Below are 22,619 nucleotides of genomic sequence, written 5' to 3' on the forward strand. Positions count from 1 at the left end.
CTGCCCCCTCCCCACTTAACCTAAGCTGTGCTCAGGCCAGGCTGCCTCCCCATGCCCCCTTGCAGTGGCACCACTTCTGCAGCCGCGGGCAGCTACCCAGCTTTGCACCCCCCTCCCAGGTGCTCTTTGATTTCCATTCCCCTGTCTCTGCAGGTAAACAGACATATTGTAGAGTAATTAATGAAGGGAAAATGCCTTGTTAGGTTGTGTTATAGCTAATGTTAACTATTGAAGTAATCGTGTTCATTTTAATGGCATTTGGCCTTGGTTTCATGTAAATGGGTGTAAATTTTGGGGCTCAGGAACGCATTAATTTTTTTCCCATTGAAATTAATGGTAATTACATTTTTGACTTACAAGAATTCGCCCTAGGAGGAGTTTTTCAGGAATGAATTACCCTCATAAGGCGGGGGAAGACTGTACTCTTAACCTGTGACTGAGTTATTGAAGCCCTTAAATCATTGTTTAAAGATTTCAAGTTACAGAAAATGTACCATTTACATTAGTTTGAAGCTGCAAATGACCTGTGCCCCATTCTGCAGAGGAAGGTGAAAAGGTCTCAGCCAGTCTGACCTGGGGGAGAATTTCTTTCAGACCCCGTATATGGATGTAATTAGACTCTGAGCATGTGGGCAAGACCCACCAAAATGATACATAGGAAAGAACTGTCTAAGTCACAGCCCTACCACAGCTAGAATTCCCCATCTCCAGCATTTGGGGACTTTTGTTACTGAAATTGTCAATGGGCCACATGCCAGTGTAGACAGTCTCATAACATCATCCCCTCCATAAACATATTTTGTAACCTATTATACTCCAGTTACAGGGTCGGAGTATCTACCAGCCTTCAGTTCCTACCATTATAAGTACTTTTTTCATTTTACCAGTTAACGTTACACGTCAGCTTCAGGTTTGTTGAATGGCAATCTTTGTTCACAAACTAGCGGCACAGAAGGAGTCATTTTGCCAGGAAGCAGCATATCCCATTAGTGTGATGAAACCTGATTTTTAGTCAGGAAAAGAGAATTGCAGTTGAGTCTATGCCCATTCAGCATTCTGTACTGAACATTAACAGTGCTGAATGTGGCATAAAAGGCAGAGGAGAGTAACACTTGTAACTGTTAATTGGGTAAGACCCTACCCACAGTGAATTTGTAACTGGTCGCTGAACTAATCTGAAAGTTTCAGAAGGATTTGAGCACTTCAAAAGACCCAGTGTACACAAGGCTCTAAACCACTGGAACCCAAGATCCTTTGTTTAATGTATATAAAATGGCACCAAATGTCAAACTGTAACACTGCCATCAGACCTGAGGAATTAGAAGCCTTCATATTCTAGCTTGATGAGTGCAAACAAATTCAGAAATGGGCCCTTGTGCTTAACATTTAAAAAAAAAATGCTCTTATTTTCTCTATAACCTCAATCTGTTGTGAACATGCAAGCGTGCAGAACGTTAACAGATAGTGTCAACATTTTGAAATACACAGCACTGTTTCAGAAATTTTTGGCTTTCAGTTTCCAAGCACATGGAGTCAAGCTTGCTGCATCATTCACCAGTATCACAGTAGGCAGCAGCTTTCAACAAACTGAATCCAAAAGACAGGTTCATCCAGAGGGAAAAAAAGCATTGGTGGCTGCCATTCACCAAGAGAGGAAAATGGAAAAGCTGGGCACAAACCGCATGTGAAATGGAAAGGCTGACCTGAAAAGCTTCCCAATCTGGAGGAAATGGTGGGGAAAAGCCAGCTGGGAGAGAATGGAAACCTCTCAGCTGACACCAGTGCAGAGTGCTGCAAAATGAAGTTTCCAAAAGCAACTAGAGAGGCCAAATGTTCTGGTGAAAGCCACTGACTGGCTATAACCATAAAAAGCCCATCACAGGAGAGGGGACTGACATTAAATGAGCAATAGACCAAACTACCCTAAGAAACTGACTACATCTTGCACAAAGACAAAATCAAAATGTAATATAGTCCATGTATTCAAGAATCTAGTAATCAAGAAATCTTACAAATAATTTCAAATATATGAGGCTACAGTAAAGGAAACAAAACCTGGAAAATAAGTTTCAAAGCAAAATGAGGTATTACTAGGATGCTATTCAATATTAAACAGGCAGACTATGACCTCATCAAGAATTAGTTTCTACTTCTAAGTGTACCCCCAAAAGTACTACCTCATTCTGTCCTCTCAAAACAAGGAAGCAGGTGGTCTGGTTTCTACTATCCTGCACCCATGCATTCATTTACTCTCATATAAAGCATATAAAGTGCTGCCAAATCAGAAAAGTATTGATTTACATCCAAGTTTCATAGGTATAAACCACCATGAGGAATGAGGCAATCACCTAAGAGGGTAGAGTGTTGATTATACAATTGTGAAGGGCATGTAAAATATTCTACTGAACCTACAAACCAAATAAAAGGGTAAAAAATCCCTTTCTCCTATAGGAAATGCAACAGATGAAAGAAAGGCTAACATTTTCAATCTATGTTTTGATTATCCTAACAGATACTCATTTGAAAATACAGAAAGTCACAAGAATACATTGTCATATACCAAGATAATATACCCTACATCTTTCTTGAATGGCTGAGTTATCCTGCTAGATTTTCATACATTTAGGTTGGCTGTATGAGCACTTGTGATCACTTTCTTCCCTTTCAGGATAACTGTGGCTTACCTGGTATCTTTTAAGGAATCTTGGAGCAAAAAGAAGTATAATTCTACAAATTAATGCAAACCAATGAAAAATATAAATAAAATGTTTAATGCCTGTAATTTATTATATACATAATATGCCAAACTTTTATCTGCACTGTGCATGTGCAAAAAGTATACATTTTCTTGATAGCACCAAGAAAAGAGTTAAGCTATGTAAGTTTTTACCTGATTTGTCACATTGTGTAAAAAAACACTTTGCACAAATGAAACGGCCAAAGAAAATCATAGGCTAAACAAAAACTGCTCAGTTACACACTGACAATTCAAATATTGCATCACAGTCATCAGAATAAATAAAAGTCAAGTACATTCATCACAATTTACACATCAGTCTCTCTCCATATATTTTCTCTCTGTGTTTGGTCTCCTGCAGTAGCTAGAAATATGACTCAGATACTAGATGAAGTTTCCAATGAAAACTTTCTTGCACAATTTTGGGGTTTACACAAAAACAATTTCCAACTCCAGTGAAGAGATTATTTCATATACTTTGAAAGATTACTACTTGCAAGCATAGCACAGAGTTGCACATTAAGGAATCCTGTGATATGCATTACCCTGACCTGAGGACACTGCTCTGAAGTTAAAATACAGCTGAACTATAAATATAAAACATTTTCAAAAGAAGTCTAATACAAAGTGCCCTTAACTTCTTTTAGTACTCTGGGTAAAGAAATAGCTACTATACTTGTGCAGTCAAAGCCTGTATGAAAGCAAATAGTTTCAGGCTACTGAACTAAAGGATGTTATCTGTGATAGCAGAAACAGACTACTTTTTTAGGCTCCTACATTCATGAACAGATTTTCTTTTTTTACACACAATTTAGTAAAAAGGCACATCTTCAAAAACTTAACTAAAAATCTGAAACCACAACAAACATTTAATTATGATTAAAGTCATTAGCTTAACATGTAACCCTCATAAGCACAAATAGGAATTTTTTTTGGTTTGTTTTTTCCTTCCGAGTATTTTGAAAAATCATCAGGTATTGATTACAGTAACAAAAGTATCTGGTAGAGAGTAAACTGATTCTTGGATATAAAGCCAGGATTTTTTTCAAAGAATGTTTTTGTACTTTCCCATCTGAATTACAAAGAATATAGTAAATGTACAAAGACATGTTAATTAAAATTTAGTAACATACAACATTTGAAAAATCATTAGTAACCCATACTAGTTAGGAGAAAGTATTTTGTTGTCTGCAAAGATTAAAAGACAAATTATCAAAAAAACTAAACAACGATTATTTTGTGAGAACAAAGAGTGCAAGGTGTACTGTGAGGAAGGTTCACAGTGCAGACATTCAATCATCTACAAGACAAATGACAACAAAGTGCTTTCAAGATTAAAGATTTCAACTAATCTTGTAACAGTGGTTAAATACAACATAACTGCCAATCAAAGAAGTAAAAAAGGACAATCTGGGTTTTATTTCACCTATTTTTATCTAAAATTTAGATTTAGCTCTAAACTGAGTATTTTGGAGTTGTCATTTTCTTAAACATATTTTTAAAAATTTCAGTGGATCATACAGACTGTTTTCCATTTCCAAAGGTTTTTCAACAATTCAGATGATTACTTGTGGCAAATATAGCTACTGGGCTAACAAAGATCTAGGAGGTCCAGTTCAGTTTTAAAAAAATGAACAGCAACTTGGTCCAGGTTCCAACATTCAGATGTTGTCTTGAGTGGATAATGCTAGAAACGACAAACAATTTCAACTGGTCCCATTAAGCAGAGCAAACATACAGTGACATGTAAATAATAAACCAATGAGGTTACATTACGTTTCATCATCTCAAATATATATAATTGGTACATTAACACAACAAAAATGGGTCCATCTTTATTGTACTTGTTCTCTCTCTCTCTCTCTCTCTATATATATATATATGTCTCTGTGTGTGTGCATATATATATAGAGAGAGAGAGAGAGAACAAGTACAATAAAGATGGATCCATTTTATGTAATGTTATATAGTTTTTTTTGTTTGTTTTTTTAAATCAGGGGCATGCTGGTAGTTACACCTTTATCTGGGCATCTCTCTTAAATACTACTACAAGAATCTGTAACGACTATCCAAAGATTTCATTCATTTTAACAATGTGTTGAAAAGGTGGAATGCTACACCACTGCCCAAACCAGTTTATAATATGGAGAATGCCCCTTTTTTTTCTTTACAATAGATCAAGATACCCGCTGACCTGATCCTTCCACATTGATGTTAGACTTGGTATTTCTGGAAGCAGCAATAACAAGAAATACTCTCTGATCGACTAAGCTCCCTTCTTTCCTGCGAGTCTACTCATTTTTCATGCAATTTCTCTTCCCACAACTCTTCCTGTTTCCTTCACCAGTGTCTTCTGCTTACCCCCAATAATTTCCCACAGCACTCTGCCAAATGTTTCTAGCATTAGAAGTTAGCAACAGTTCAAGTATCTAATGGTAGAAATACTACTAAGGGAGAACTAATGCTTGAAGCGAGTATGGTAGCAATACTGAATCTTTGGTGAGACTACACACCATGGTAGCTTGGAGGATAATAAAATAGATTAGGGCTGTGAATCCAGATGCAATCTCTGCAGATTTAGGTTAATCCTGTGCCTACATGCTTAAGTTTCTTCTCAGTATATATCTTTGTAGTGCATAGCTTGAAATAAAGGTGTGTATGGGCATCAAAACAGAGGGTGTAACTCTCTTGATATACATCAGATTTACATTTTTGGTTTACTAAAATGAAATCAGAAGCATTCACTAGTTAATTCAGGATGACAACTGCCAAGTTATTTGATATCACAGAGGAATTAAAAATGCAACTTGGCTTGATCAGAAAAATGTCTGAAAATTCTGTATTTCACACATCTTAATTCTAAATGTACTCCTCCAGTCTTTGGAACTGCTTGCATAAACAGCTGCTTCATATATTAAAAACCTGTTTTTAAAGTCAGAGAAAACCTAAGTGTACTGTGAACTCAATATGTAAAAACAGCTGAAATTGTAAAAATCAATTTTAAGATTCACAAGGGAGAAAAAAATTCCTAAGCACAAGTTATATACAAACACTGCAAATTCCTATTAATTCAGGAAAAATGTTTATTATCTCTGTTTTACCAAGATAGATTGGCATTGACATTCCAAACAAACTCCAATGTAATCTTTTGGTCACACTGCTAAATGCAAGATATAATACATGACAAGCATGTCTTAAAAATCAAAGGTTCTTCTGATTGTTTAATTACTCTTTTTGTTAAGACACAAGGTTCTCAAATCAGAAAAGCTTATAATTTTATTGCTTTAGACATCCGTGGCCAGGGCTGAAATTTATAACCAAGCTATTCTGAATAGAAGGTATTTCAATATTTTGAGGGATCCTAACTCAGGAAATTTAAGACCCAAAGCAGTAATTTTCTCTCTCAAGAATAACTAAGGAACATAAACAACATTCATATTTTTTCACATCAGATGCAAAGTGCACGTCTGATTTACTGGTATATGGGCCCACATAAATCTTGCAAGCCAGTGCATAGTTAGTCTATATTTCTGATGGCATTCTGAACTAATTTAGTCAATGGAAACATTCATTAATATTTTTTATTCCAAAAATCTGCCTTAGTTTCTTTGTGTAAAAAATTAACCCTGGCAAGTATTAAAAATAAATATTTTAGGGTCAAACTAAAGCCTTGTTTTCCAATGCCCTGTCCTCCCTTTACATATTCTCTTGCTCTCCAATAAGTGATTAAAAACTAAAGCTGTACTATAAGAAAAGCTGAAATGGGGAGGCAAAGGGGTGACCAGGAGAGTAGGAAAAAAAAAGAACAAATCCACTCTAAATCAGTTAACGTGTCCTCAGCTTCTTTGCCTGCCTCTTACGCTTCAATTCCTCCTCTTCACGTCTCATTTCTTCCAGATCTTCTTGAACACCAAGTCTCAAACTGCCAAATGAAAGATATCACATCCTTTACACACTGCTACCCAGGAGGCATTAATGTGTACAAGTCCTTTTCACCGAGAAAAAGTAACTAACACAAATTTAGAGTTTAAGTTAAATACACACATCATGTATTGAAGTATTAGAAGTCTGGCTTAAGACACTGCTTTTCTTTTTAAATGAAACCTGCATGGTACCCAGAATTTTAGATCTGTTGGGTTAGAAAGATTTCTCTACTCTTCAAGGATTCACAAGCAGCCTAGGATATTTGGTTGAAGCATTTTGGGGCAGAGAGATATTTTGCATATGTGCTTTACAATTAATACCATTATTTCCCTGGAGTACTAAAAACTTCAAAAAACAGGTTTTTTCAGTTAAACAGGCAGCCAGGGGATCAAACGTTTCAGGGTCCTAATTACACAATCTGGTGAAGAGCAGTTGCTGTGTAGCATTCATTAAAGGTTTGGACAGCCGGTACCCTTAACTCCTACTGAAGGCTGACTAACTTTGTGAAAAGAGTCGCTGTATCTGGGGAAGCAATCAAGACCAAACTTACTGAGAAGCTGCAGTTACGTAATATCTAACAAACCTTTTGAAAGAAAACAAAGGCCCAACAATGGCAAAAGGAAACTCAGGTAAGTATGTTTGAGTCCTAGTATTGAGTAGCTGGAGTAAAACACTGAGATAATTTTATAAATATATCACATTCACTTTCAAACCACACAGATATAATTACAGACTGTTGGTCTGTGTTACATATTGTCACTGAAGAGAGGCTCCAGCCATGCATGACTGAAATTCAAAAATATACTTTATTTTTCATTATTTTATTAATACTGCATTTTGCATTTCTGTGTCTGGACAATATTTATATAAGCATCTACTAGTCAATTCCTTTTCCAGCTCTCAATTAGTAATATCCTATAAGGTTTTTGATTGGAATGATAAGACATTTACGGAAGATTTTTGGCCTTAAGTTTTACATAAGCCTATTTAGGACCAAAATTTCACTTGTCTAATGTCCATTTTAGTTCAGCTGCATGACTTCAAAGATTCTAGTAGCAAGCAGAAGAAAATTCTTGCTACCAAAATTTAAATCTAATGCATACCTCCTGGCTTCCTCTTTCTGTTGCTCTTTCCAGCTACTCTCCATGTAACGTAAGGCATAATCACTTTCATCATTATATCTGAAAGCAAATAGTCATATTTAATCCAACAGCATTAGAAACAAATATTTAGAGCTAATCTACACTAATACAAATAGTTGAATTATGACTAACCATGATTTTCTTAGAAAGATTATCCTGATCTACGCCCTATTACATTTCTGCAAAAAAATCAAAATTAAGGTTTAAACCACTGAATAATAAGCACGCTTCAACTTACTTAACCACATATTTGTTAACCCGTACTCAATAGTGAATTACAGAAAACATGTCCTGTCCTATGCAGCACACCTGACAGATGACATGGGCCATTCTGTTTCATTTCCATTGCAGTGCTAACTACGTCACACCTACTGTTGCATGTTCAGGTGTCCTTCACAGCACAACATGAAAAAAGCTAAAATCCTTCCTAGTATTCTTCATTAGAAAATAAAAATTTATCTGTATGATTAGTCTTTGAGCCAGTAGCTCAATATTGTAAAAGAACAGCTCCTGACAGTATGCCAACTTTTACTAAGTCTCTTATTTGACTAATTCTAATCTTTTCCTCACCTTTGCACTGCTTAGTTACCCAGCCTCCTGCCCATCCACCACAAAATGGCAAATCAAAGTACCAAAAGTAGGCAACTGCTTCTTCCTTCACAAATTCAACGATGTGGTTGAACAGTCATGATATTTTCATGACAGCCATAGCAACCAGCAGGACAGCTATGGAGGAATAATTGAAAGGAGAAGACGATAATACTTCTGCTTCATAAATCTTCAGGTCAAAAATGTTCACCTGACAGTATCCAAACTAATTAATTCATATGTTGGGTTATGCCTACATGACAACACTATGAGGGTTGCCCTAATGTGTCAAAGAAAACATGGATTTTATCAAGAAAAATTGAGGATTTAGAAATAACATTAAGTTTAAAAATATACATTTTGAAACAAAGCCAAGTACAAAACGAGGCAAATCAAAGGCTTCATTTCTGCGTAAATGTGCACATATATTTATTGCTCTAGAAACACCTATCAGAGGCAATTAACACAAACTGAAGAGCTAGCTATAGAGCTTTTGCTCTGGGGACAAGATACAACAACATTGACTACAGAGCAAATTTAGAAGAGAACTTGTGAAATATTACACATTTCTACAGAAGGCATTAAATACTACAGGACTGGAAAGGTGTGTTCTCATCACGTACAGAGATTGAGGAACTGACAGAAAATAATTTCATCACTTATGTTTCATTACCACAAAAATTTATATAATTATATTTTTTTAATCAAAATGTCATATAGCATGAAGTCAAACACCACATCTAAATATATTATGCAACATTATTACTTTTATCAGCCAAACCTGTAATTTCATGGTAGAGCGAGACATCAAGCTCGTTTGAAAAGATGTATTTTCCATAAAGCCATGGTGAGAGGCATTAATTACATTACCATCCTTTAACTGTTCATTAACAAAGACTTATAACAGACATTCCATTATCTTGCCTGGAATTCACGGAAGGCTGTCAGAACTATTATTACATGGGTCATCCCATTTAGCCTTTTTTAAAACTTGACAAAACATACATTTTCTCCACATCTTCTGGAACTTCCCCTGTGCTCCATAACTTATTGAAAAACAACATTAACAATCCAGAGAGCTCCTTGGCCAGCTTCTTAAACATTTTTGGGTGCTAGATGTTTTAAAATCAGCAGGTCCATATAACTAATTTTAATAGCTTCTGTTTAACACCCCCAGAAATTTTTATGAATACAAAGTTTTTCCACCCCAAATACTGAACATGAATATTTACTGAACCCTTCTGTCTTTTATCATTGTTGACAAATCTACCATTTCCATACAGTAACAGACCAAAAACATTCTCAGGATTTCTTTTAATTTCCCATATAGTTTTAAAAATCCTTCATATTGTCATTAATTCTGCTGGCTACAGATTTTCCCTGGTGTTCTTTTACTTCCAGTCTCAATTTTCTACAATTCCTAACTTTCAATTTATATTCATCACTGTTTCCCTTCTTCCATTTGTGATATAGTATTTATAGTTGTTTTTACTTCCCTTCTAAGTCAGACTCAAAACAAAACAAAAACAACCCAGCATGGCCTTGCACTTCAGTTCTTGGTTTGTGGCTTTGGGGGCATTTCGTAAGGCTATGTCTTCAATAAAAGAAAGTCAATTTTAAGGAATTTAACTCGATTTTATAATGGGACTATCACTGCAAATACCATTAAGTCCATATTCAGAGGTGAGAAGGTTGATTTTCTTACCCTGCCCTCTCCAATGTGATATAACATCAAGTTTGAATTTACAAGGTTGAATTAATGCTAGTGGGAGAGCACCCAGCTGACTCAACCATTTCAATAGGTTGTTCAACTTGTTTACTTTGCTTCACATTATACAGTACTGGCTCAAGAATCATTGAAATGGCAGCAGAATGTAACTATGAGGAACATACGGAGTACACGTGGCTTGCGGGAGGATTTCACAGGAAGCAATGTAGTTTGCTTTTAAGGAAAACCATAACCTTGTTACCAAGTGAGTTCTGGGATCACCCAACTGACAATCATTTCAACAAGTTGCTCAACTTATTTTCTGCACTTCACATTTGTATGGGGCATCCCCCACCAAGGCAGCATACAGCTGACAGACTAGCCCTCACCTCACCACACCATGTGGAGGCTGGGCTGTGGGGACCACACTTGCAGACAGAGGTATGTCTTGCCCTGCACAGGGTGAGGGCTTCTTCTCTGCAAGAAACTTATTTTCTCTGCTCACATTTTACAGGGCTAGCCCTGGCAAGGTGCCAAGCTTCTGGCAGGCTAGCCCCTGTGCCACCACACCACATGGTGGCTGGGTCATGTGGACCATGCCTGCAGACAGTGGCATGTTGTCCTGCACAGGGCTTCATTGCTTGAGAGGGCTTACTTTCATTGGGACGGAAGCAGAATGTGACTGGGGGACATAGGAAGTATTCTCCCTTCCCAAATCATGTGGCTCATCAGAGGATTTCCTATGATGGAATAGAGCTTGTGCGCTCTCTCTCCCCTTTCCCTCTCACACACAGGCAGTTGCTAGGGCTTTTTAGTAGAAGAGGCAACGGAAACCCCTTCATTCTTTCCTCAACTTTTCCTTTTCTTCTCAGGCCACTATTAATTCCGACAGGGTAATGGCTCCTTCCAGCAGCCCACCAGACACCAACACCCTATGGAATTCTTTCTGTCTCTTCTATATAGTCTTGGGGATTCATAATGAGTCTGGAGCTAATACTTCTAATGGTTTCCTCCCCACCTGTTGGAGACCTCAGTGCAATGGCTTCCTTAGAGTATTCTTCACTTCTATGTGGTGATGACTCACAGATTTCTCTCTCTCCTTCAAGCCAGGCTTTTTCAGCCACATATAATGAAAATGTGGTAGTGCATCTTCTTTCCTTGTGAATATGAAGTCTTTCCATAGTCCCATGGATCCTAGTTGGTGAATTTTCACTGGAAGAAGAGACACTGACCACTAGAAACAAATTCCCTCTGTCTTTTTCTCTTCTTCTGAGTCATGCTAACCACTAGATATCAATGCCCTCTGGGATTCCATACTTTTCCTTTTTTCCTTGAGAATAATATGAAGGCTTTCACTGGTTGCACAGGCCCACTTTATTCCATTTGGGTATCATGGGGTTCAGCTTCTGAAGCCCACCTGTTTGGTATATTTTCACTGGGTAAGATATTTCTGAAAAATGGACTTTCACTTCTGTGTGTTGATGGCTCACAAATTTCTCTCTCATTCAGACCTGGCTCCTTCAACCTTGTATTTAATGTCAATTTGATGTCTCTTGCAAAAGCTCTTTTCTAAAAGCTACCTCTTTCCATAAAGATGATTTTCAGTTAAAAAAAGCTCCATCTTTCCATAATGTGGACAACCCAAAATCTCTCTCACCAGGGAAAGAGACTTCTGAAAAATGGCTGTTTGTTTTCAATGGCACGGGTGAATGAGGGCAATGCAGTCTGGGAAGATGACACTACACACCTACAACCACTTACGGGGGACGTTCTGCCCCATAATGCATTGGCAAAAAAAAAAAATGAGAATGCAATAGGGCTGAAGGAACTGTGGGATAGATGCCTGCAATGCACTGCTCTAACAGTTGGACTTTGGAGATTTAGTGGGGATGCACTAAATCAACTTTTTGAGCAGGTGGGCACACAGCGTTTTGACTTTATAAAAACCTAATGATACAAAATCTATATAATATATTCAACTTTATTTCACAGTGTAGATGTAGCCTAAGATGTTTTGAAATTATCCTCAATTATAATTCAAATTTTCTGATTAGATTAATAATTATTTTCAGCTTTCTAAAGTTGGCTCTGCTGTAGCATCGGGTACATATATTACTTGTCAGGACTTTATTCTGCTTGCACATTATAAATGTGATCAAGTCATGATCATCTGTAACTAAGCCACCATTAATTTTTAGTTCTGTGATCAGTTAGTTATGTGTTAGAACAAGGTTTAATAAAGAATTCTCTTGCATTGAATTCAACACTTATGGGCCATGTCTACACGAGCCCCAAACTTCGAAATGACCACGCAAATGGCCATTTCGAAGTTTACTAATGAAGCGCTGAAATGCATATTCAGCGCTTCATTAGCATGCGGGCGGCCACGGCGCGTCAATTTCGAAGCGCCGTGTTCGCCCGCATGCTAATGAAGCGCTGAATATGCATTTCAGCGCTTCATTAGTAAACTTCGAAATGGCCATTTGCGTGGCCATTTCGAAGTTTGGGGCTCCTGTAGATGTAGCCATGGTTTATCAACATTATTTTAGGATGAAAAAATTAATTTCTCTTACTTAGTCCGATCATAGCCAAATATTTCTCGAATGTGTTTTGATATTTCTTCCTGGGGCTGCTCTTCATCATCAATGAAATCATCCATTTCAGAATCATATTCATCATCATCATCTTCTATTTGCCTTTTATAACTTATAGGTGGAAGAGGGGGCCTTGGAAGATCTAAAAAGAAAGAGTAAAAATATTTATGATGTCTGTAACCCAGGTGTCACTAAATAATCTTAACTACTGAAATTATTATTTTTATTTTTCTTCTATTCATACTTTTCCTCATTATTTCTCTTCCCTCTTTTTCTTAATAAATAAATGACTGCACTGGACTTTATGGAGGAGTATTTATGAGACAGAGGTACAGATTACAGCTCTGGGCATTCCAAGGGCCTCACCAAGATGAAATAAATATTTCCTCTAAGCTACATGCACATGCCAAGTTTCCCATCCTTACAGTCAATTTCATCCCACAGGAACTGACAGAGAGAAATAATTTACACTAGCATATTTGTTCAACCATGGAATTTCAAATACACTAGTTTACAAAAATGCTATTCTATTTACAACTACAAAGATTATTTTTTAAAGCTTCACTTCCCAATGCCAATATAATGGAGTAAATTCAGAAAACAGTTAAAGACACTTCACAGATTTGCTGTGGGGCTTAGTGTTTACACCGTGCTTTGAAGGCCTTGTAAATAAAGTACTGTTAAATATTAAATTAAGCACAATTTTAAATGACACCTGATTTCAGAAATCATTTCTCTACCCTTGGACACTCATCTAGCCACCATTAAAAATAGCTCGGTTGCATCTACAGTGACCCTCCCTTTTGGAAAGGGCATGTCAATGCAGTGGATTGAAAATGCTAATGAGGTGCTTGTATGAATATTCAGAACCTCGTTTGCATAATGACAACCACTCACCATGTCAAAAGCGCTGCTTTGGAAATGTGCACTAGCCGTGTAGACAGGGTTCCTTCAAAAGGAAGCCCTGCTTTCAAAACCACCCTTCTTCCTGAAGCAAATTAGGAAGGGGGCGCTTTCGAACCCCATCTATACAGCTAGTTTGCATTTCAAAAGTAGCACTTTTGACGTAGCGAGTGGCCAACATTACACAAATGAGACACTGAATATTCATATCAATGCCTCACTGGCATTTTTGATCCGCTGCATTTACATGCCCCTTCTGAAAGGGAGGGCCAGTGTAGATGCAGCCCTCATGTTTTAAATGTATCTGAAAAGACACAATTACTTTTTTTGTCTAGTTGGATTCCCCTTCTTCCCTTCCATTAATTTTGTACTTTCTCCTTCCCTGGAAAAGATATACCTAACGATCTTGTTTTCTTAGGTGTGTCAGGTGAAGAGGAAAGAAGTACTATAATGAGTGGCAAAGGGAGAGAAAAAGTCACTGTGCTATTCAGCGACAATCTTCAGAACAAAACTCAGTTTTAAGTGTATCTGAAAGCTAATCTATCTACATACAATTTGTCAACAATTCTGCTCATCTGCAACCCCAGAAGTCTGGAACAAACAATACATGAAACCTAGTAACACAAAACGTAATTTGCTGAAAACAGCGTACCTCGTGAATTAAACACTGGTCTATGCCCGGAAGTCGGTCTTGCTCCATTCATATGTGCACTGCTTGGTCTCGAGACTAGATTTTTTGATGAGATTGTTTCTGACACAACCGTGCACTTAGGTTTGGGAGTTGCAACCGAGCTGTTTCCTGGTTGCCCTGGTCCAATGCTTGAACTTGACTTTCCAGGTCCTCGACCCATGCCACTCCCCAGCCCCGCAGGCTCCCCCATCCCCATGTTGCTTCCTGGCCGCCCAGGCCCGCCCTTCCCTGCACTGCTTCCCAGCCGCCCAGGCCCCCCACTTCCTGCACTGCTCCCTAGCCCCCCACTCCCTGTGCCACTCCCCGGCCGTCCAGGCCCCCCACTCCCTGTGCCACTCCCCGGCCGTCCAGGCCCCCCACTCCCCGTGCTGCTCCCCGGCCGTCCAGGCTGCCAACTCCCCGTGCTGCTCCCCGGCCGTCCAGGCCCCCCACTCCCTGTGCCGCTCCCCGGCCGTCCAGGCTGCCAACTCCCCGTGCTGCTCCCCGGCCGTCCAGGCCCCCCACTCCCCGTGCCGCTCCCCGGCCGTCCAGGCCCCCCACTCCCCGTGCTGCTCCCCGGCCGTCCAGGCCCCCCACTCCCCGTGCTGCTCCCCGGCCGTCCAGGCCCCCCACTCCCCGTGCCGCTCCCCGGCCGCCGTGGCCCCCCACTCCCCGTGCCGCTCTCTGGCCACCGTGGCCCCCCACTCCCCGTGCCGCTCTCTGGCCGCCGTGGCCCCCCACTCCCCGTGCCGCTCTCTGGCCGCCGTGGCCCCCCACTCCCCGTGCCGCTCTCTGGCCGCCGTGGCCCCCCACTCCCCAACCGGCTCATCCCTGCATCACTCTCTGGTCGCCCAGGCCTGCCTGGGCCCATGCTGCTCCCTGGCTGCCTGTGCCCACCCATCCCTGTGTTGCTCCCTGGCCTCCCAGAGCTGGAATTTTTAACAATTTCATGGTGGAGGGGCATTGCACTACCCAGTTTTGTATGGGGAGAACTAGATTTTTTCAGACTAAGTTCTTTAGAAGATTGTACTTTCTGAGCCCCATTGACAGGTGCTTTTGATCTTGGTGTAGGAGAGCTTGACCCAAGTTTTCCTAGTCCATTGACTGAAGATTTACTATTGATACCACTAGATGAGATTTTTAAAGATCCACATTGTGTAAATTTTGCTTGTTCTGCTTGACTGGATTTGGAGGAAGATGATAACCTTGCATGTTTGTCACTAAACACAGGTCCACTGGATTTCTTATCAGCACCACACAGAGAGCTGCCTTTTGAAGAGGAACGTTTATCCACTGAATTTTTGCTAAGTTTTGCATCGATAAATTCTTTTTGAGAAAAGATTTTTTTGGAAGAACTTGGTGCAGCTATACTCTTACTATCTTTTTCAGGATTTTTTTTCTCTTTCTGAGTTTCCCTTTTTTTGTTTTTCCGGTCCAAAAATTCTCTCTCTCTCAATTCTTCTGCTGTTCTTGGCCTTTCTTCGGTTTTTTTCACTACTTTTATTTCTACTGGTTCATACTGTTTTTTTTCAGCCAGTCTCAAAAGATCCATAAAGTTGATAGGGGCTGGAGCACTTTTGGGAGGTGCCTTTGGTTTCACTGCAGTTTTGGATGGTTTTTCTTCATATTCCTCTGGTTCATGCTCAGATTCAGTCTGACTGTATTCAAATTGCTCTACATCATCTTCTGTCACATATGCTGCATCTGTGTGTTGACTGACTTTTTCACAAGTGTGTCTCTTTTTGGGTTTGTCTTCAACAGGAATGCCATTATAACCATAGAAGTTGTCCTTTGTCCGTGAAGCCATAGCTCTTGCTTTTCTGTCATGTTTCAGTTCAATACGCTTAGCTAGAAGTTCCTCCTTCTTCCTTTTTGCTTCTAGCTCTGTAACAGAATGACCAAGAAAGGATTTTTCAGTCATTTCTAATTTAAATTTTTAAAGACAGTGAATTCCAGAGGGGTTAAGTAAATATTACAAAGCAATGGCTACAGTTCAGTCTGCATAACAACTAGGGGGAACTTTAAAACACCAATGATCGGAATAAAGGCTATAGTCAAAAGATTTAAAATTAATCCAAATGGCATTAACATATCTAATTTTAAAAGCACACTGTTACGATGTAAAGACAGGAAGCCTGGCTTTTTGTCACTATTGGACATTGTTAAATACAGTTTTTTCAACTTTAACAGTTATAACAGAAGTTCAAAACAATTTCTTGTACCCTCTCCTGATTAGGGCTACAGTAAATGCTTTCATATCCAGCAGCCTTGTTATGCTTATAAGTAGTATACACGATCTTTTGGAGGAATAAGGCAAGAACGCTGCGTTCACTGAGAATACAGACCTTTATATTACATGCATATAATATACACACAGTTCTCTCTCTCTCTCTCTCTCACACACACACACACACACACCTTGTGGTTGCCTACAGTTATCAAAAGTTGCTCACACTAATCCACTGGCCAGAAGGATTAGATGTGTATGTGGAGCCAGGTTCTGTTGATCCGGAACAATGCTCCAATGTTGGTAAGACAAGAAGAGGAACCCAACTCTTTAGTGGTGCATGCATCTTTTATAGCTTTTAGTCCATAGTTCTGATTCTGTCCCACTTTCCTAGTACTAACAGTCATCATTTGGGTTTGATCCTTTCCCACTACCCCAGGTTTCTGTGTGACTCATCACCTGAAGATGGGACTTAATCTTCCTCTCTGTGTGGGCCACTGCTATAGAGTTCAATTCTCATTGTTCTTCCCCAACTAAGTCTGTTGTCCAGACACACTAGCTCCAAAGGTTAACTCCGTAAGCATCCACATTCGCACTTCCAGATGGTTCTCACACACATACATCCTCACACAGAGACAGCACAAGGTTTACAAGCTAATATAACAGAGCATATCCCTCAAAATGAAGTCTTAGATACAATATGGAGTCCAATACAACGTGTCTATGACTATAAAAGAACAAATAGAAAGGATAATACAAAGGTACAAAGCAATCTAAAGAGTCATACAAAAGTATGAAATAGTACAAAGCTCCTATCAAGAGATACAGGGAATACAGGGAAATACAAAGATACATTCATGGTAACACAAAGTTTCTATTAAAATATATGTATCTATTTAGGGTTTTGACAGCTCTAGGTCTGAGAGGTTGCTGGATATACAAAGTATTCTGGATAATAGAGAGGTATGCCTAGCAATGCATAACACTAAAGAAAAACAAGATTAGATATGGAGAAAGACAAAAATACATGCAGAGTACTTTATTCACCCACAGTAGTAGTGTACACTAATCTAACGTTGTATTTGTTGTATTTATTTGTATTTACTCTCACTAGACTGTATTTATGGAAAATTTAACCAAAAATTACTTAGTGTGAAAATGCCAGTTATTTGAGAGTTTTCGATGATAGAATGCCAGACATGAAAGTGCTTACTGTATTAGTCCCTTTCTCGTTTTGACAATAGCACGCACATGCTGCTGAGCATATATTTGGATCCATGAAGGAGAATGAGCACATCCCTAAGGATCACTGTTTTACAGTGGGTTCTGACTCCACAGCTATTATGTCATTACATTCCAAGAGTGGGAATCTATAACGATAAAATTCAAAGGCTTTTAATTAATAGGGAAAAGCATCCCAAATGGAGTTACTGAAGAAGCAGTTCGCCAGTAGGTACCTTTTTTCCTAATTTCTTCTTCTTTACGTCTCAAAAAAGCTTGCACTGCTGCAGACTGGACACCCTTGACTTTTGGATCTTTTTTGGGAGGGCCAACTGCCAAACTGTACCTTTTCTGCAAAGAGAAAGCAAATTAATCAGAAGAAAAAGTATTTAATATTGATAGCTGTTTCTACTAGACATGAAAAATCACAATCAATGAGAAGTATCACAGGGCTAGCCAAGTTAGTCTGTATCTTCAAAAACAACAAGTTCTGTGGCACCTTATACACTAACAAATATTTTGGAGCATAAATAAGATTTTTGCCCACGAAAGCTTATGCTCCAAAATATCTGTTAATGAGAAATTTAGGCTACGTTTCCGCTGAGGACCTTGTAACAGCATAGCTGAACATTTGCAGCTGTGCTGCTCTGAAGTCTCCCATGTAGCCTCTGCATGCCCGTGTAAAACAGCTATTCTGAGGGCATAATTAAACCGCCCTCAGGGTACAGCAGGAGCTACGTTGGAAGGAAACCCCCTTCCGGCAATGTAGCACTGTTCCCACCAGTACTTTTTTCAGTGAAACTTTTAGCAGTTGAGGGTATAGTTTTTCCATACCCGTGATTGACAAAAGCTCTGCCAACAAAAATGCTAGTGTTGACAAACCCTTAAAATATGTTAACAATAAAAGGCAATATTCATTACACAACAGACTTCAACAAGAAATTAGGCTGGTGAGCACTGCACAGGAATAGGCCCTATGTACCAAAGCCACAGCAAAGGAGCCAGTCTGGGCATAAAAGGAACAAGGAAGCAGAAAGGAGGAAATGGACCAAAACTGAGGACAGACAAAAACTAGAACAGAAGAGAGAAAAAATAAGAAAAGGAGGGGTGATTGAAAATACGTGCAACAGATACTCCAGTGGCCCAGTAGAAAGAGCCATTAGAATGGACCCATATGTAGTGCTATACCAGGGATGGACAACCAATTAGGGTTGAAGAGCCATGTGGATAGAGTGCAAAGAACCATACAGCTATCTATTTAGATATAAAAGATACATAGACAGGTAGATAGATAAAAATAAATATATATCTGGCTCAGTGCCCTCCCCCTTCCCCAGAGCCAGACATCACAGCCCCCCACTCTAACCCAATCCCCTTCCCCTCCTCCAGGACCAGGCACCCCCAGCCACCACACTAACAAGGCTCTCCCCGTGAACCAGAGCCAGGCACCCCAACCTGCACCCCTCCCACACCCCCTCCAACTTGATGCTGGCAACTCACCAGACTTTGACTTAAGTGGTTATCATCACCACCACCACCACACACACCTTTTGAAGTGGAAGAAGAAAAAGGAGAGACTAGGGAATTACTGGAACTTCTTTCCACATACAAAAAGACATACTTCAAACTAGAGGGTTACAAAAAGAAACGGAACCAATGGGGAAGATAAAGGAAATAGGGGACATAAGTTAAAGCCAAAAGTAACTGGGGGAATCCAAAGAAAAGAAAGAATTTTAGAAAGCATACATCTTACTTTCTGCTAATAAGCCAAAGCCTTAAACTAATCAGACTGCTAGGTGATACAGCATCCACCTATAAAATTTTGAGATTTCCCCCATTTGAAAGACTATCCTGGGAAAGTACACTGAAATCCTACCACATATGAAACCACAAGTATTCCTACAGCTGGCAGCATGCTGAAACACACCATTGCTTGGGTGGCTTGTCTCATTAACAAATATCACCACCAAGACCCTTAATTGAAGAAATCATTTCACTGAGAATCATGGGGGGCAAAAATCTACACCCAAATACCAAGAAAGCAAGCCGTGCTAGTCTATACACTAGCAAAACAAAAAGCAGTCAAGTAGCACTTTAAAGACTAGCCAAATAGTTTATTAGGTGAACTTTCGTGGGACAGACCCACTTCTTCAGACCATAGCCAGACCAGAACAGACTCAATATTTAAGGCACAGAGAACCAAAAACAGTAAGCAAGGAGGACAAATCAGAAAAAGATAATCAAGGTGAGCAAATCAGAGAGTGGAGGGGTGGGGGGGAAGGTCAAGAATTAGGTTGAGCCAAGTACGCAGACAAGCCCCTGACTCACTATAGGGGCTTGTCTGCGTACTTGGCTCAACCTAATTCTTGACCTTCCCCCCCACCCCTCCACTCTCTGATTTGCTCACCTTGATTATCTTTTTCTGATTTGTCCTCCTTGCTTACTGTTTTTGGTTCTCTGTGCCTTAAATATTGAGTCTGTTCTGGTCTGGCTATGGTCTGAAGAAGTGGGTCTGTCCCACGAAAGCTCACCTAATAAACTATTTTGCTAGTCTTTAAAGTGCTACTTGACGGCTTTTTGTTCCAAATACCAAGGAAGCACAAAACCTGGCTAGCAGTGTAAAGTTACATATTTGAGTATATATCCATTTGGAGTTTTTCAGCACTTAATTTCTGATTAAGACTGCAGCATACCAATACAAATTATGGGAGCGTTTTATATAAAAAGCAAGTGCGTTAAAACAAATATGTACCTACTGAGATTCAAGGTTCAGAAGATCATTTCTATGTGCTAATTTAAAAAAAAAAAAAAAAAAAAAGCAGCAGCCAAAACTGGTTCCTAGAACACCAGCTGCAAGACTCTTGTAGTAACTGTTTAAATGTTGCCTTTTAATAATTCCTGAAATTGCTAAAGCGAAACTTTAAAAAAAAAACCCCACAACCTCATTTCAGTAGCAAAACTTGACATTCAGCATCAAAAGCTTTCGACAACCGGAATTCATCTATTGTTCAACATGCTGCTGCATAAAATGCTGCATCTTCACAATCTGGGGACTTCTCGCAAGCCCCTTACCCTTTTGGATAGTTTTTAACAAACACAAACAACAAATGTTTGCACTTGCAGGTGAAATCAGTGGGACTTATATTAGTAAAGACAGCCAGAGAGAGCAGAGATTTCCAGTTTGGCAAGTTGTTTGAAAGGCACCAGTAGCAATTGTTAGTAGCTCAACTTCACTATTGGGTACAAAATACAACATCCTGGGATCTAAGCATTTCACAGGACCTGCAGTTTCTCACGTCTGGGTTTTTGGTTCAACTCCAACCTACATTTCTAGTAGGTGAATATACTGCCATAAAAGAATTCTTACAAGATCAATTGGAAGTAAATTGGCACCTTCAGTCCAGCTCTTACTGGGCAGATACTAACATCATTAAGACTGATCCTTTTGCTGACAGTTTCAGGTGTTAGACCCAAGCCTGGAAGGACAAAAAGACTCAACTACACATTCATTCTTAAGAAGAGATCCTTCCAGAACAAGGCTGATGCGCAATGGCGAGCAGTTTACAGACACCTGTTATATTCTTGCTCTGAGGATGATTTTGTTCCTAAAGTGCATAGCACATTTCTCCAACAGTAAATTTAGTTTTGAGAAATTATTATTCAATGTTTTCATATGACTTTAAAAATGATTACACAAAATAGAGTTTTAATGGGACCACTTGGCCAAAAATGCTTCACTTATAGCACAGCCAAATTCAAACTTATCTATCACATTAGAAAGGCTTATAACAAAACTGAGTGTTAGAGAACTATTTCTGAGCACTGTACTATAATGCAACAAAATACACTGTATGGCAGACCACAGCCTGTAGACTGCAAGAGCCTAACAGAAGGCATGCACATGGGGAGCTGGGTCAATGCCTTCCTGTTCCCTAATTAGGCTGACAGCCAGGGCTTGTTAAGGACCAGATGCAGTACTAGGCCAATCAGGCACCTGCTGCTGGGGTAAATCTGATGGCCCACTACAAAAGGCTTTCCTTCCAGGCAGAAGGGTGAAGCAGTGGAGAAGCACACAAGGAGGAAAGGCTGGAGGTTGCAGAGCAGAGCGACCAGGTACCAGAAGGAATTGGTGGATGAAGCGACCCAGGGAGAGGCTGTTACATTACGGCAGGGATAAGAACCCCACTAACTGCCCCTCTCTCTTAGGGATCCTGGTCCTGGACTCCTCCCACCCTTCCCCTGGAGGATTGCCCCACTGGGTAAACAGGGGCAGCCACAACCCTGTAAGGGGAGTCTGCTCCACCTCCACAGAGCACTTGCCTGTGATAATAGCTCTGTAAATTGAGACCCTTGCCTTTAGAAGGATCCAGGCAGCTAAGGGGCCACCACAAGTCTCTGAGGCACACACAAAACCACTGAGAAGCACAGAAACCCTTAGGGGCCTGATAGGGACCTTGTCACAACTGCTTTCCATTGAATAAGCAACATTACAATCAACACTTTCAATACCATTTGTGCGTGAATTTGTACATGAGAAACATTAGTATTTTTTTAAATGGGTCCTTCTAAGTCAAGGAAGCTTTGGGTCATTTCTATTTGATCTTGAAGATGCAGTTTACAAATTATTTGTTGTTTTTCCTGTTCTGAATCAGTAGTTCTAGACCAAAAAGTATTTTGTTCAAACTCTGATGGTAAGCATCGTGAAATAAATAATCAAAACAGGTTTATATATTTAGCTCTATTTAAAAATCAACAGTTGGTCTGAACCATAAAGCTGTTCCAGAATCATCCAACATGAATTTCCAGGCAGGACAAACAAGATAAGCATGAACATTCTACTGTTTAATCAAGGAAGCAGAAACACCACCAATCAAACTTCACAGCATTATCAGAAAGTTTGTCGAA

The 22,619-nt window shown here is 39.5% G+C and overlaps 1 protein-coding gene across 1 annotated transcript in view; it reads right to left on the reverse strand.

Moving 5' to 3' along the window:
• Nucleotides 1-2,630: 2,630 nt before the first annotated feature.
• Nucleotides 2,631-22,619, reverse strand: part of SPTY2D1 (SPT2 chromatin protein domain containing 1) — a 31,404-nt gene continuing 11,415 nt past the window's right edge. Inside the window, exons 2-7 of the mRNA XM_074997781.1 lie at nucleotides 17,951-18,065; nucleotides 14,510-16,150; nucleotides 14,249-14,437; nucleotides 12,673-12,835; nucleotides 7,765-7,842; nucleotides 2,631-6,659 (exon numbers count right to left, since the gene is read on the reverse strand). Coding sequence (XP_074853882.1) covers nucleotides 6,563-6,659; nucleotides 7,765-7,842; nucleotides 12,673-12,835; nucleotides 14,249-14,437; nucleotides 14,510-16,150; nucleotides 17,951-18,065 — 2,283 coding nt within the window. The 3' untranslated portion in view covers nucleotides 2,631-6,562. The remainder of the gene's footprint in view (nucleotides 6,660-7,764; nucleotides 7,843-12,672; nucleotides 12,836-14,248; nucleotides 14,438-14,509; nucleotides 16,151-17,950; nucleotides 18,066-22,619) is intronic.

The sequence above is a fragment of the Carettochelys insculpta genome, chromosome 6, assembly GCF_033958435.1.
Source record: "Carettochelys insculpta isolate YL-2023 chromosome 6, ASM3395843v1, whole genome shotgun sequence".
Classification (NCBI taxonomy): Eukaryota; Metazoa; Chordata; order Testudines; family Carettochelyidae; genus Carettochelys; species Carettochelys insculpta.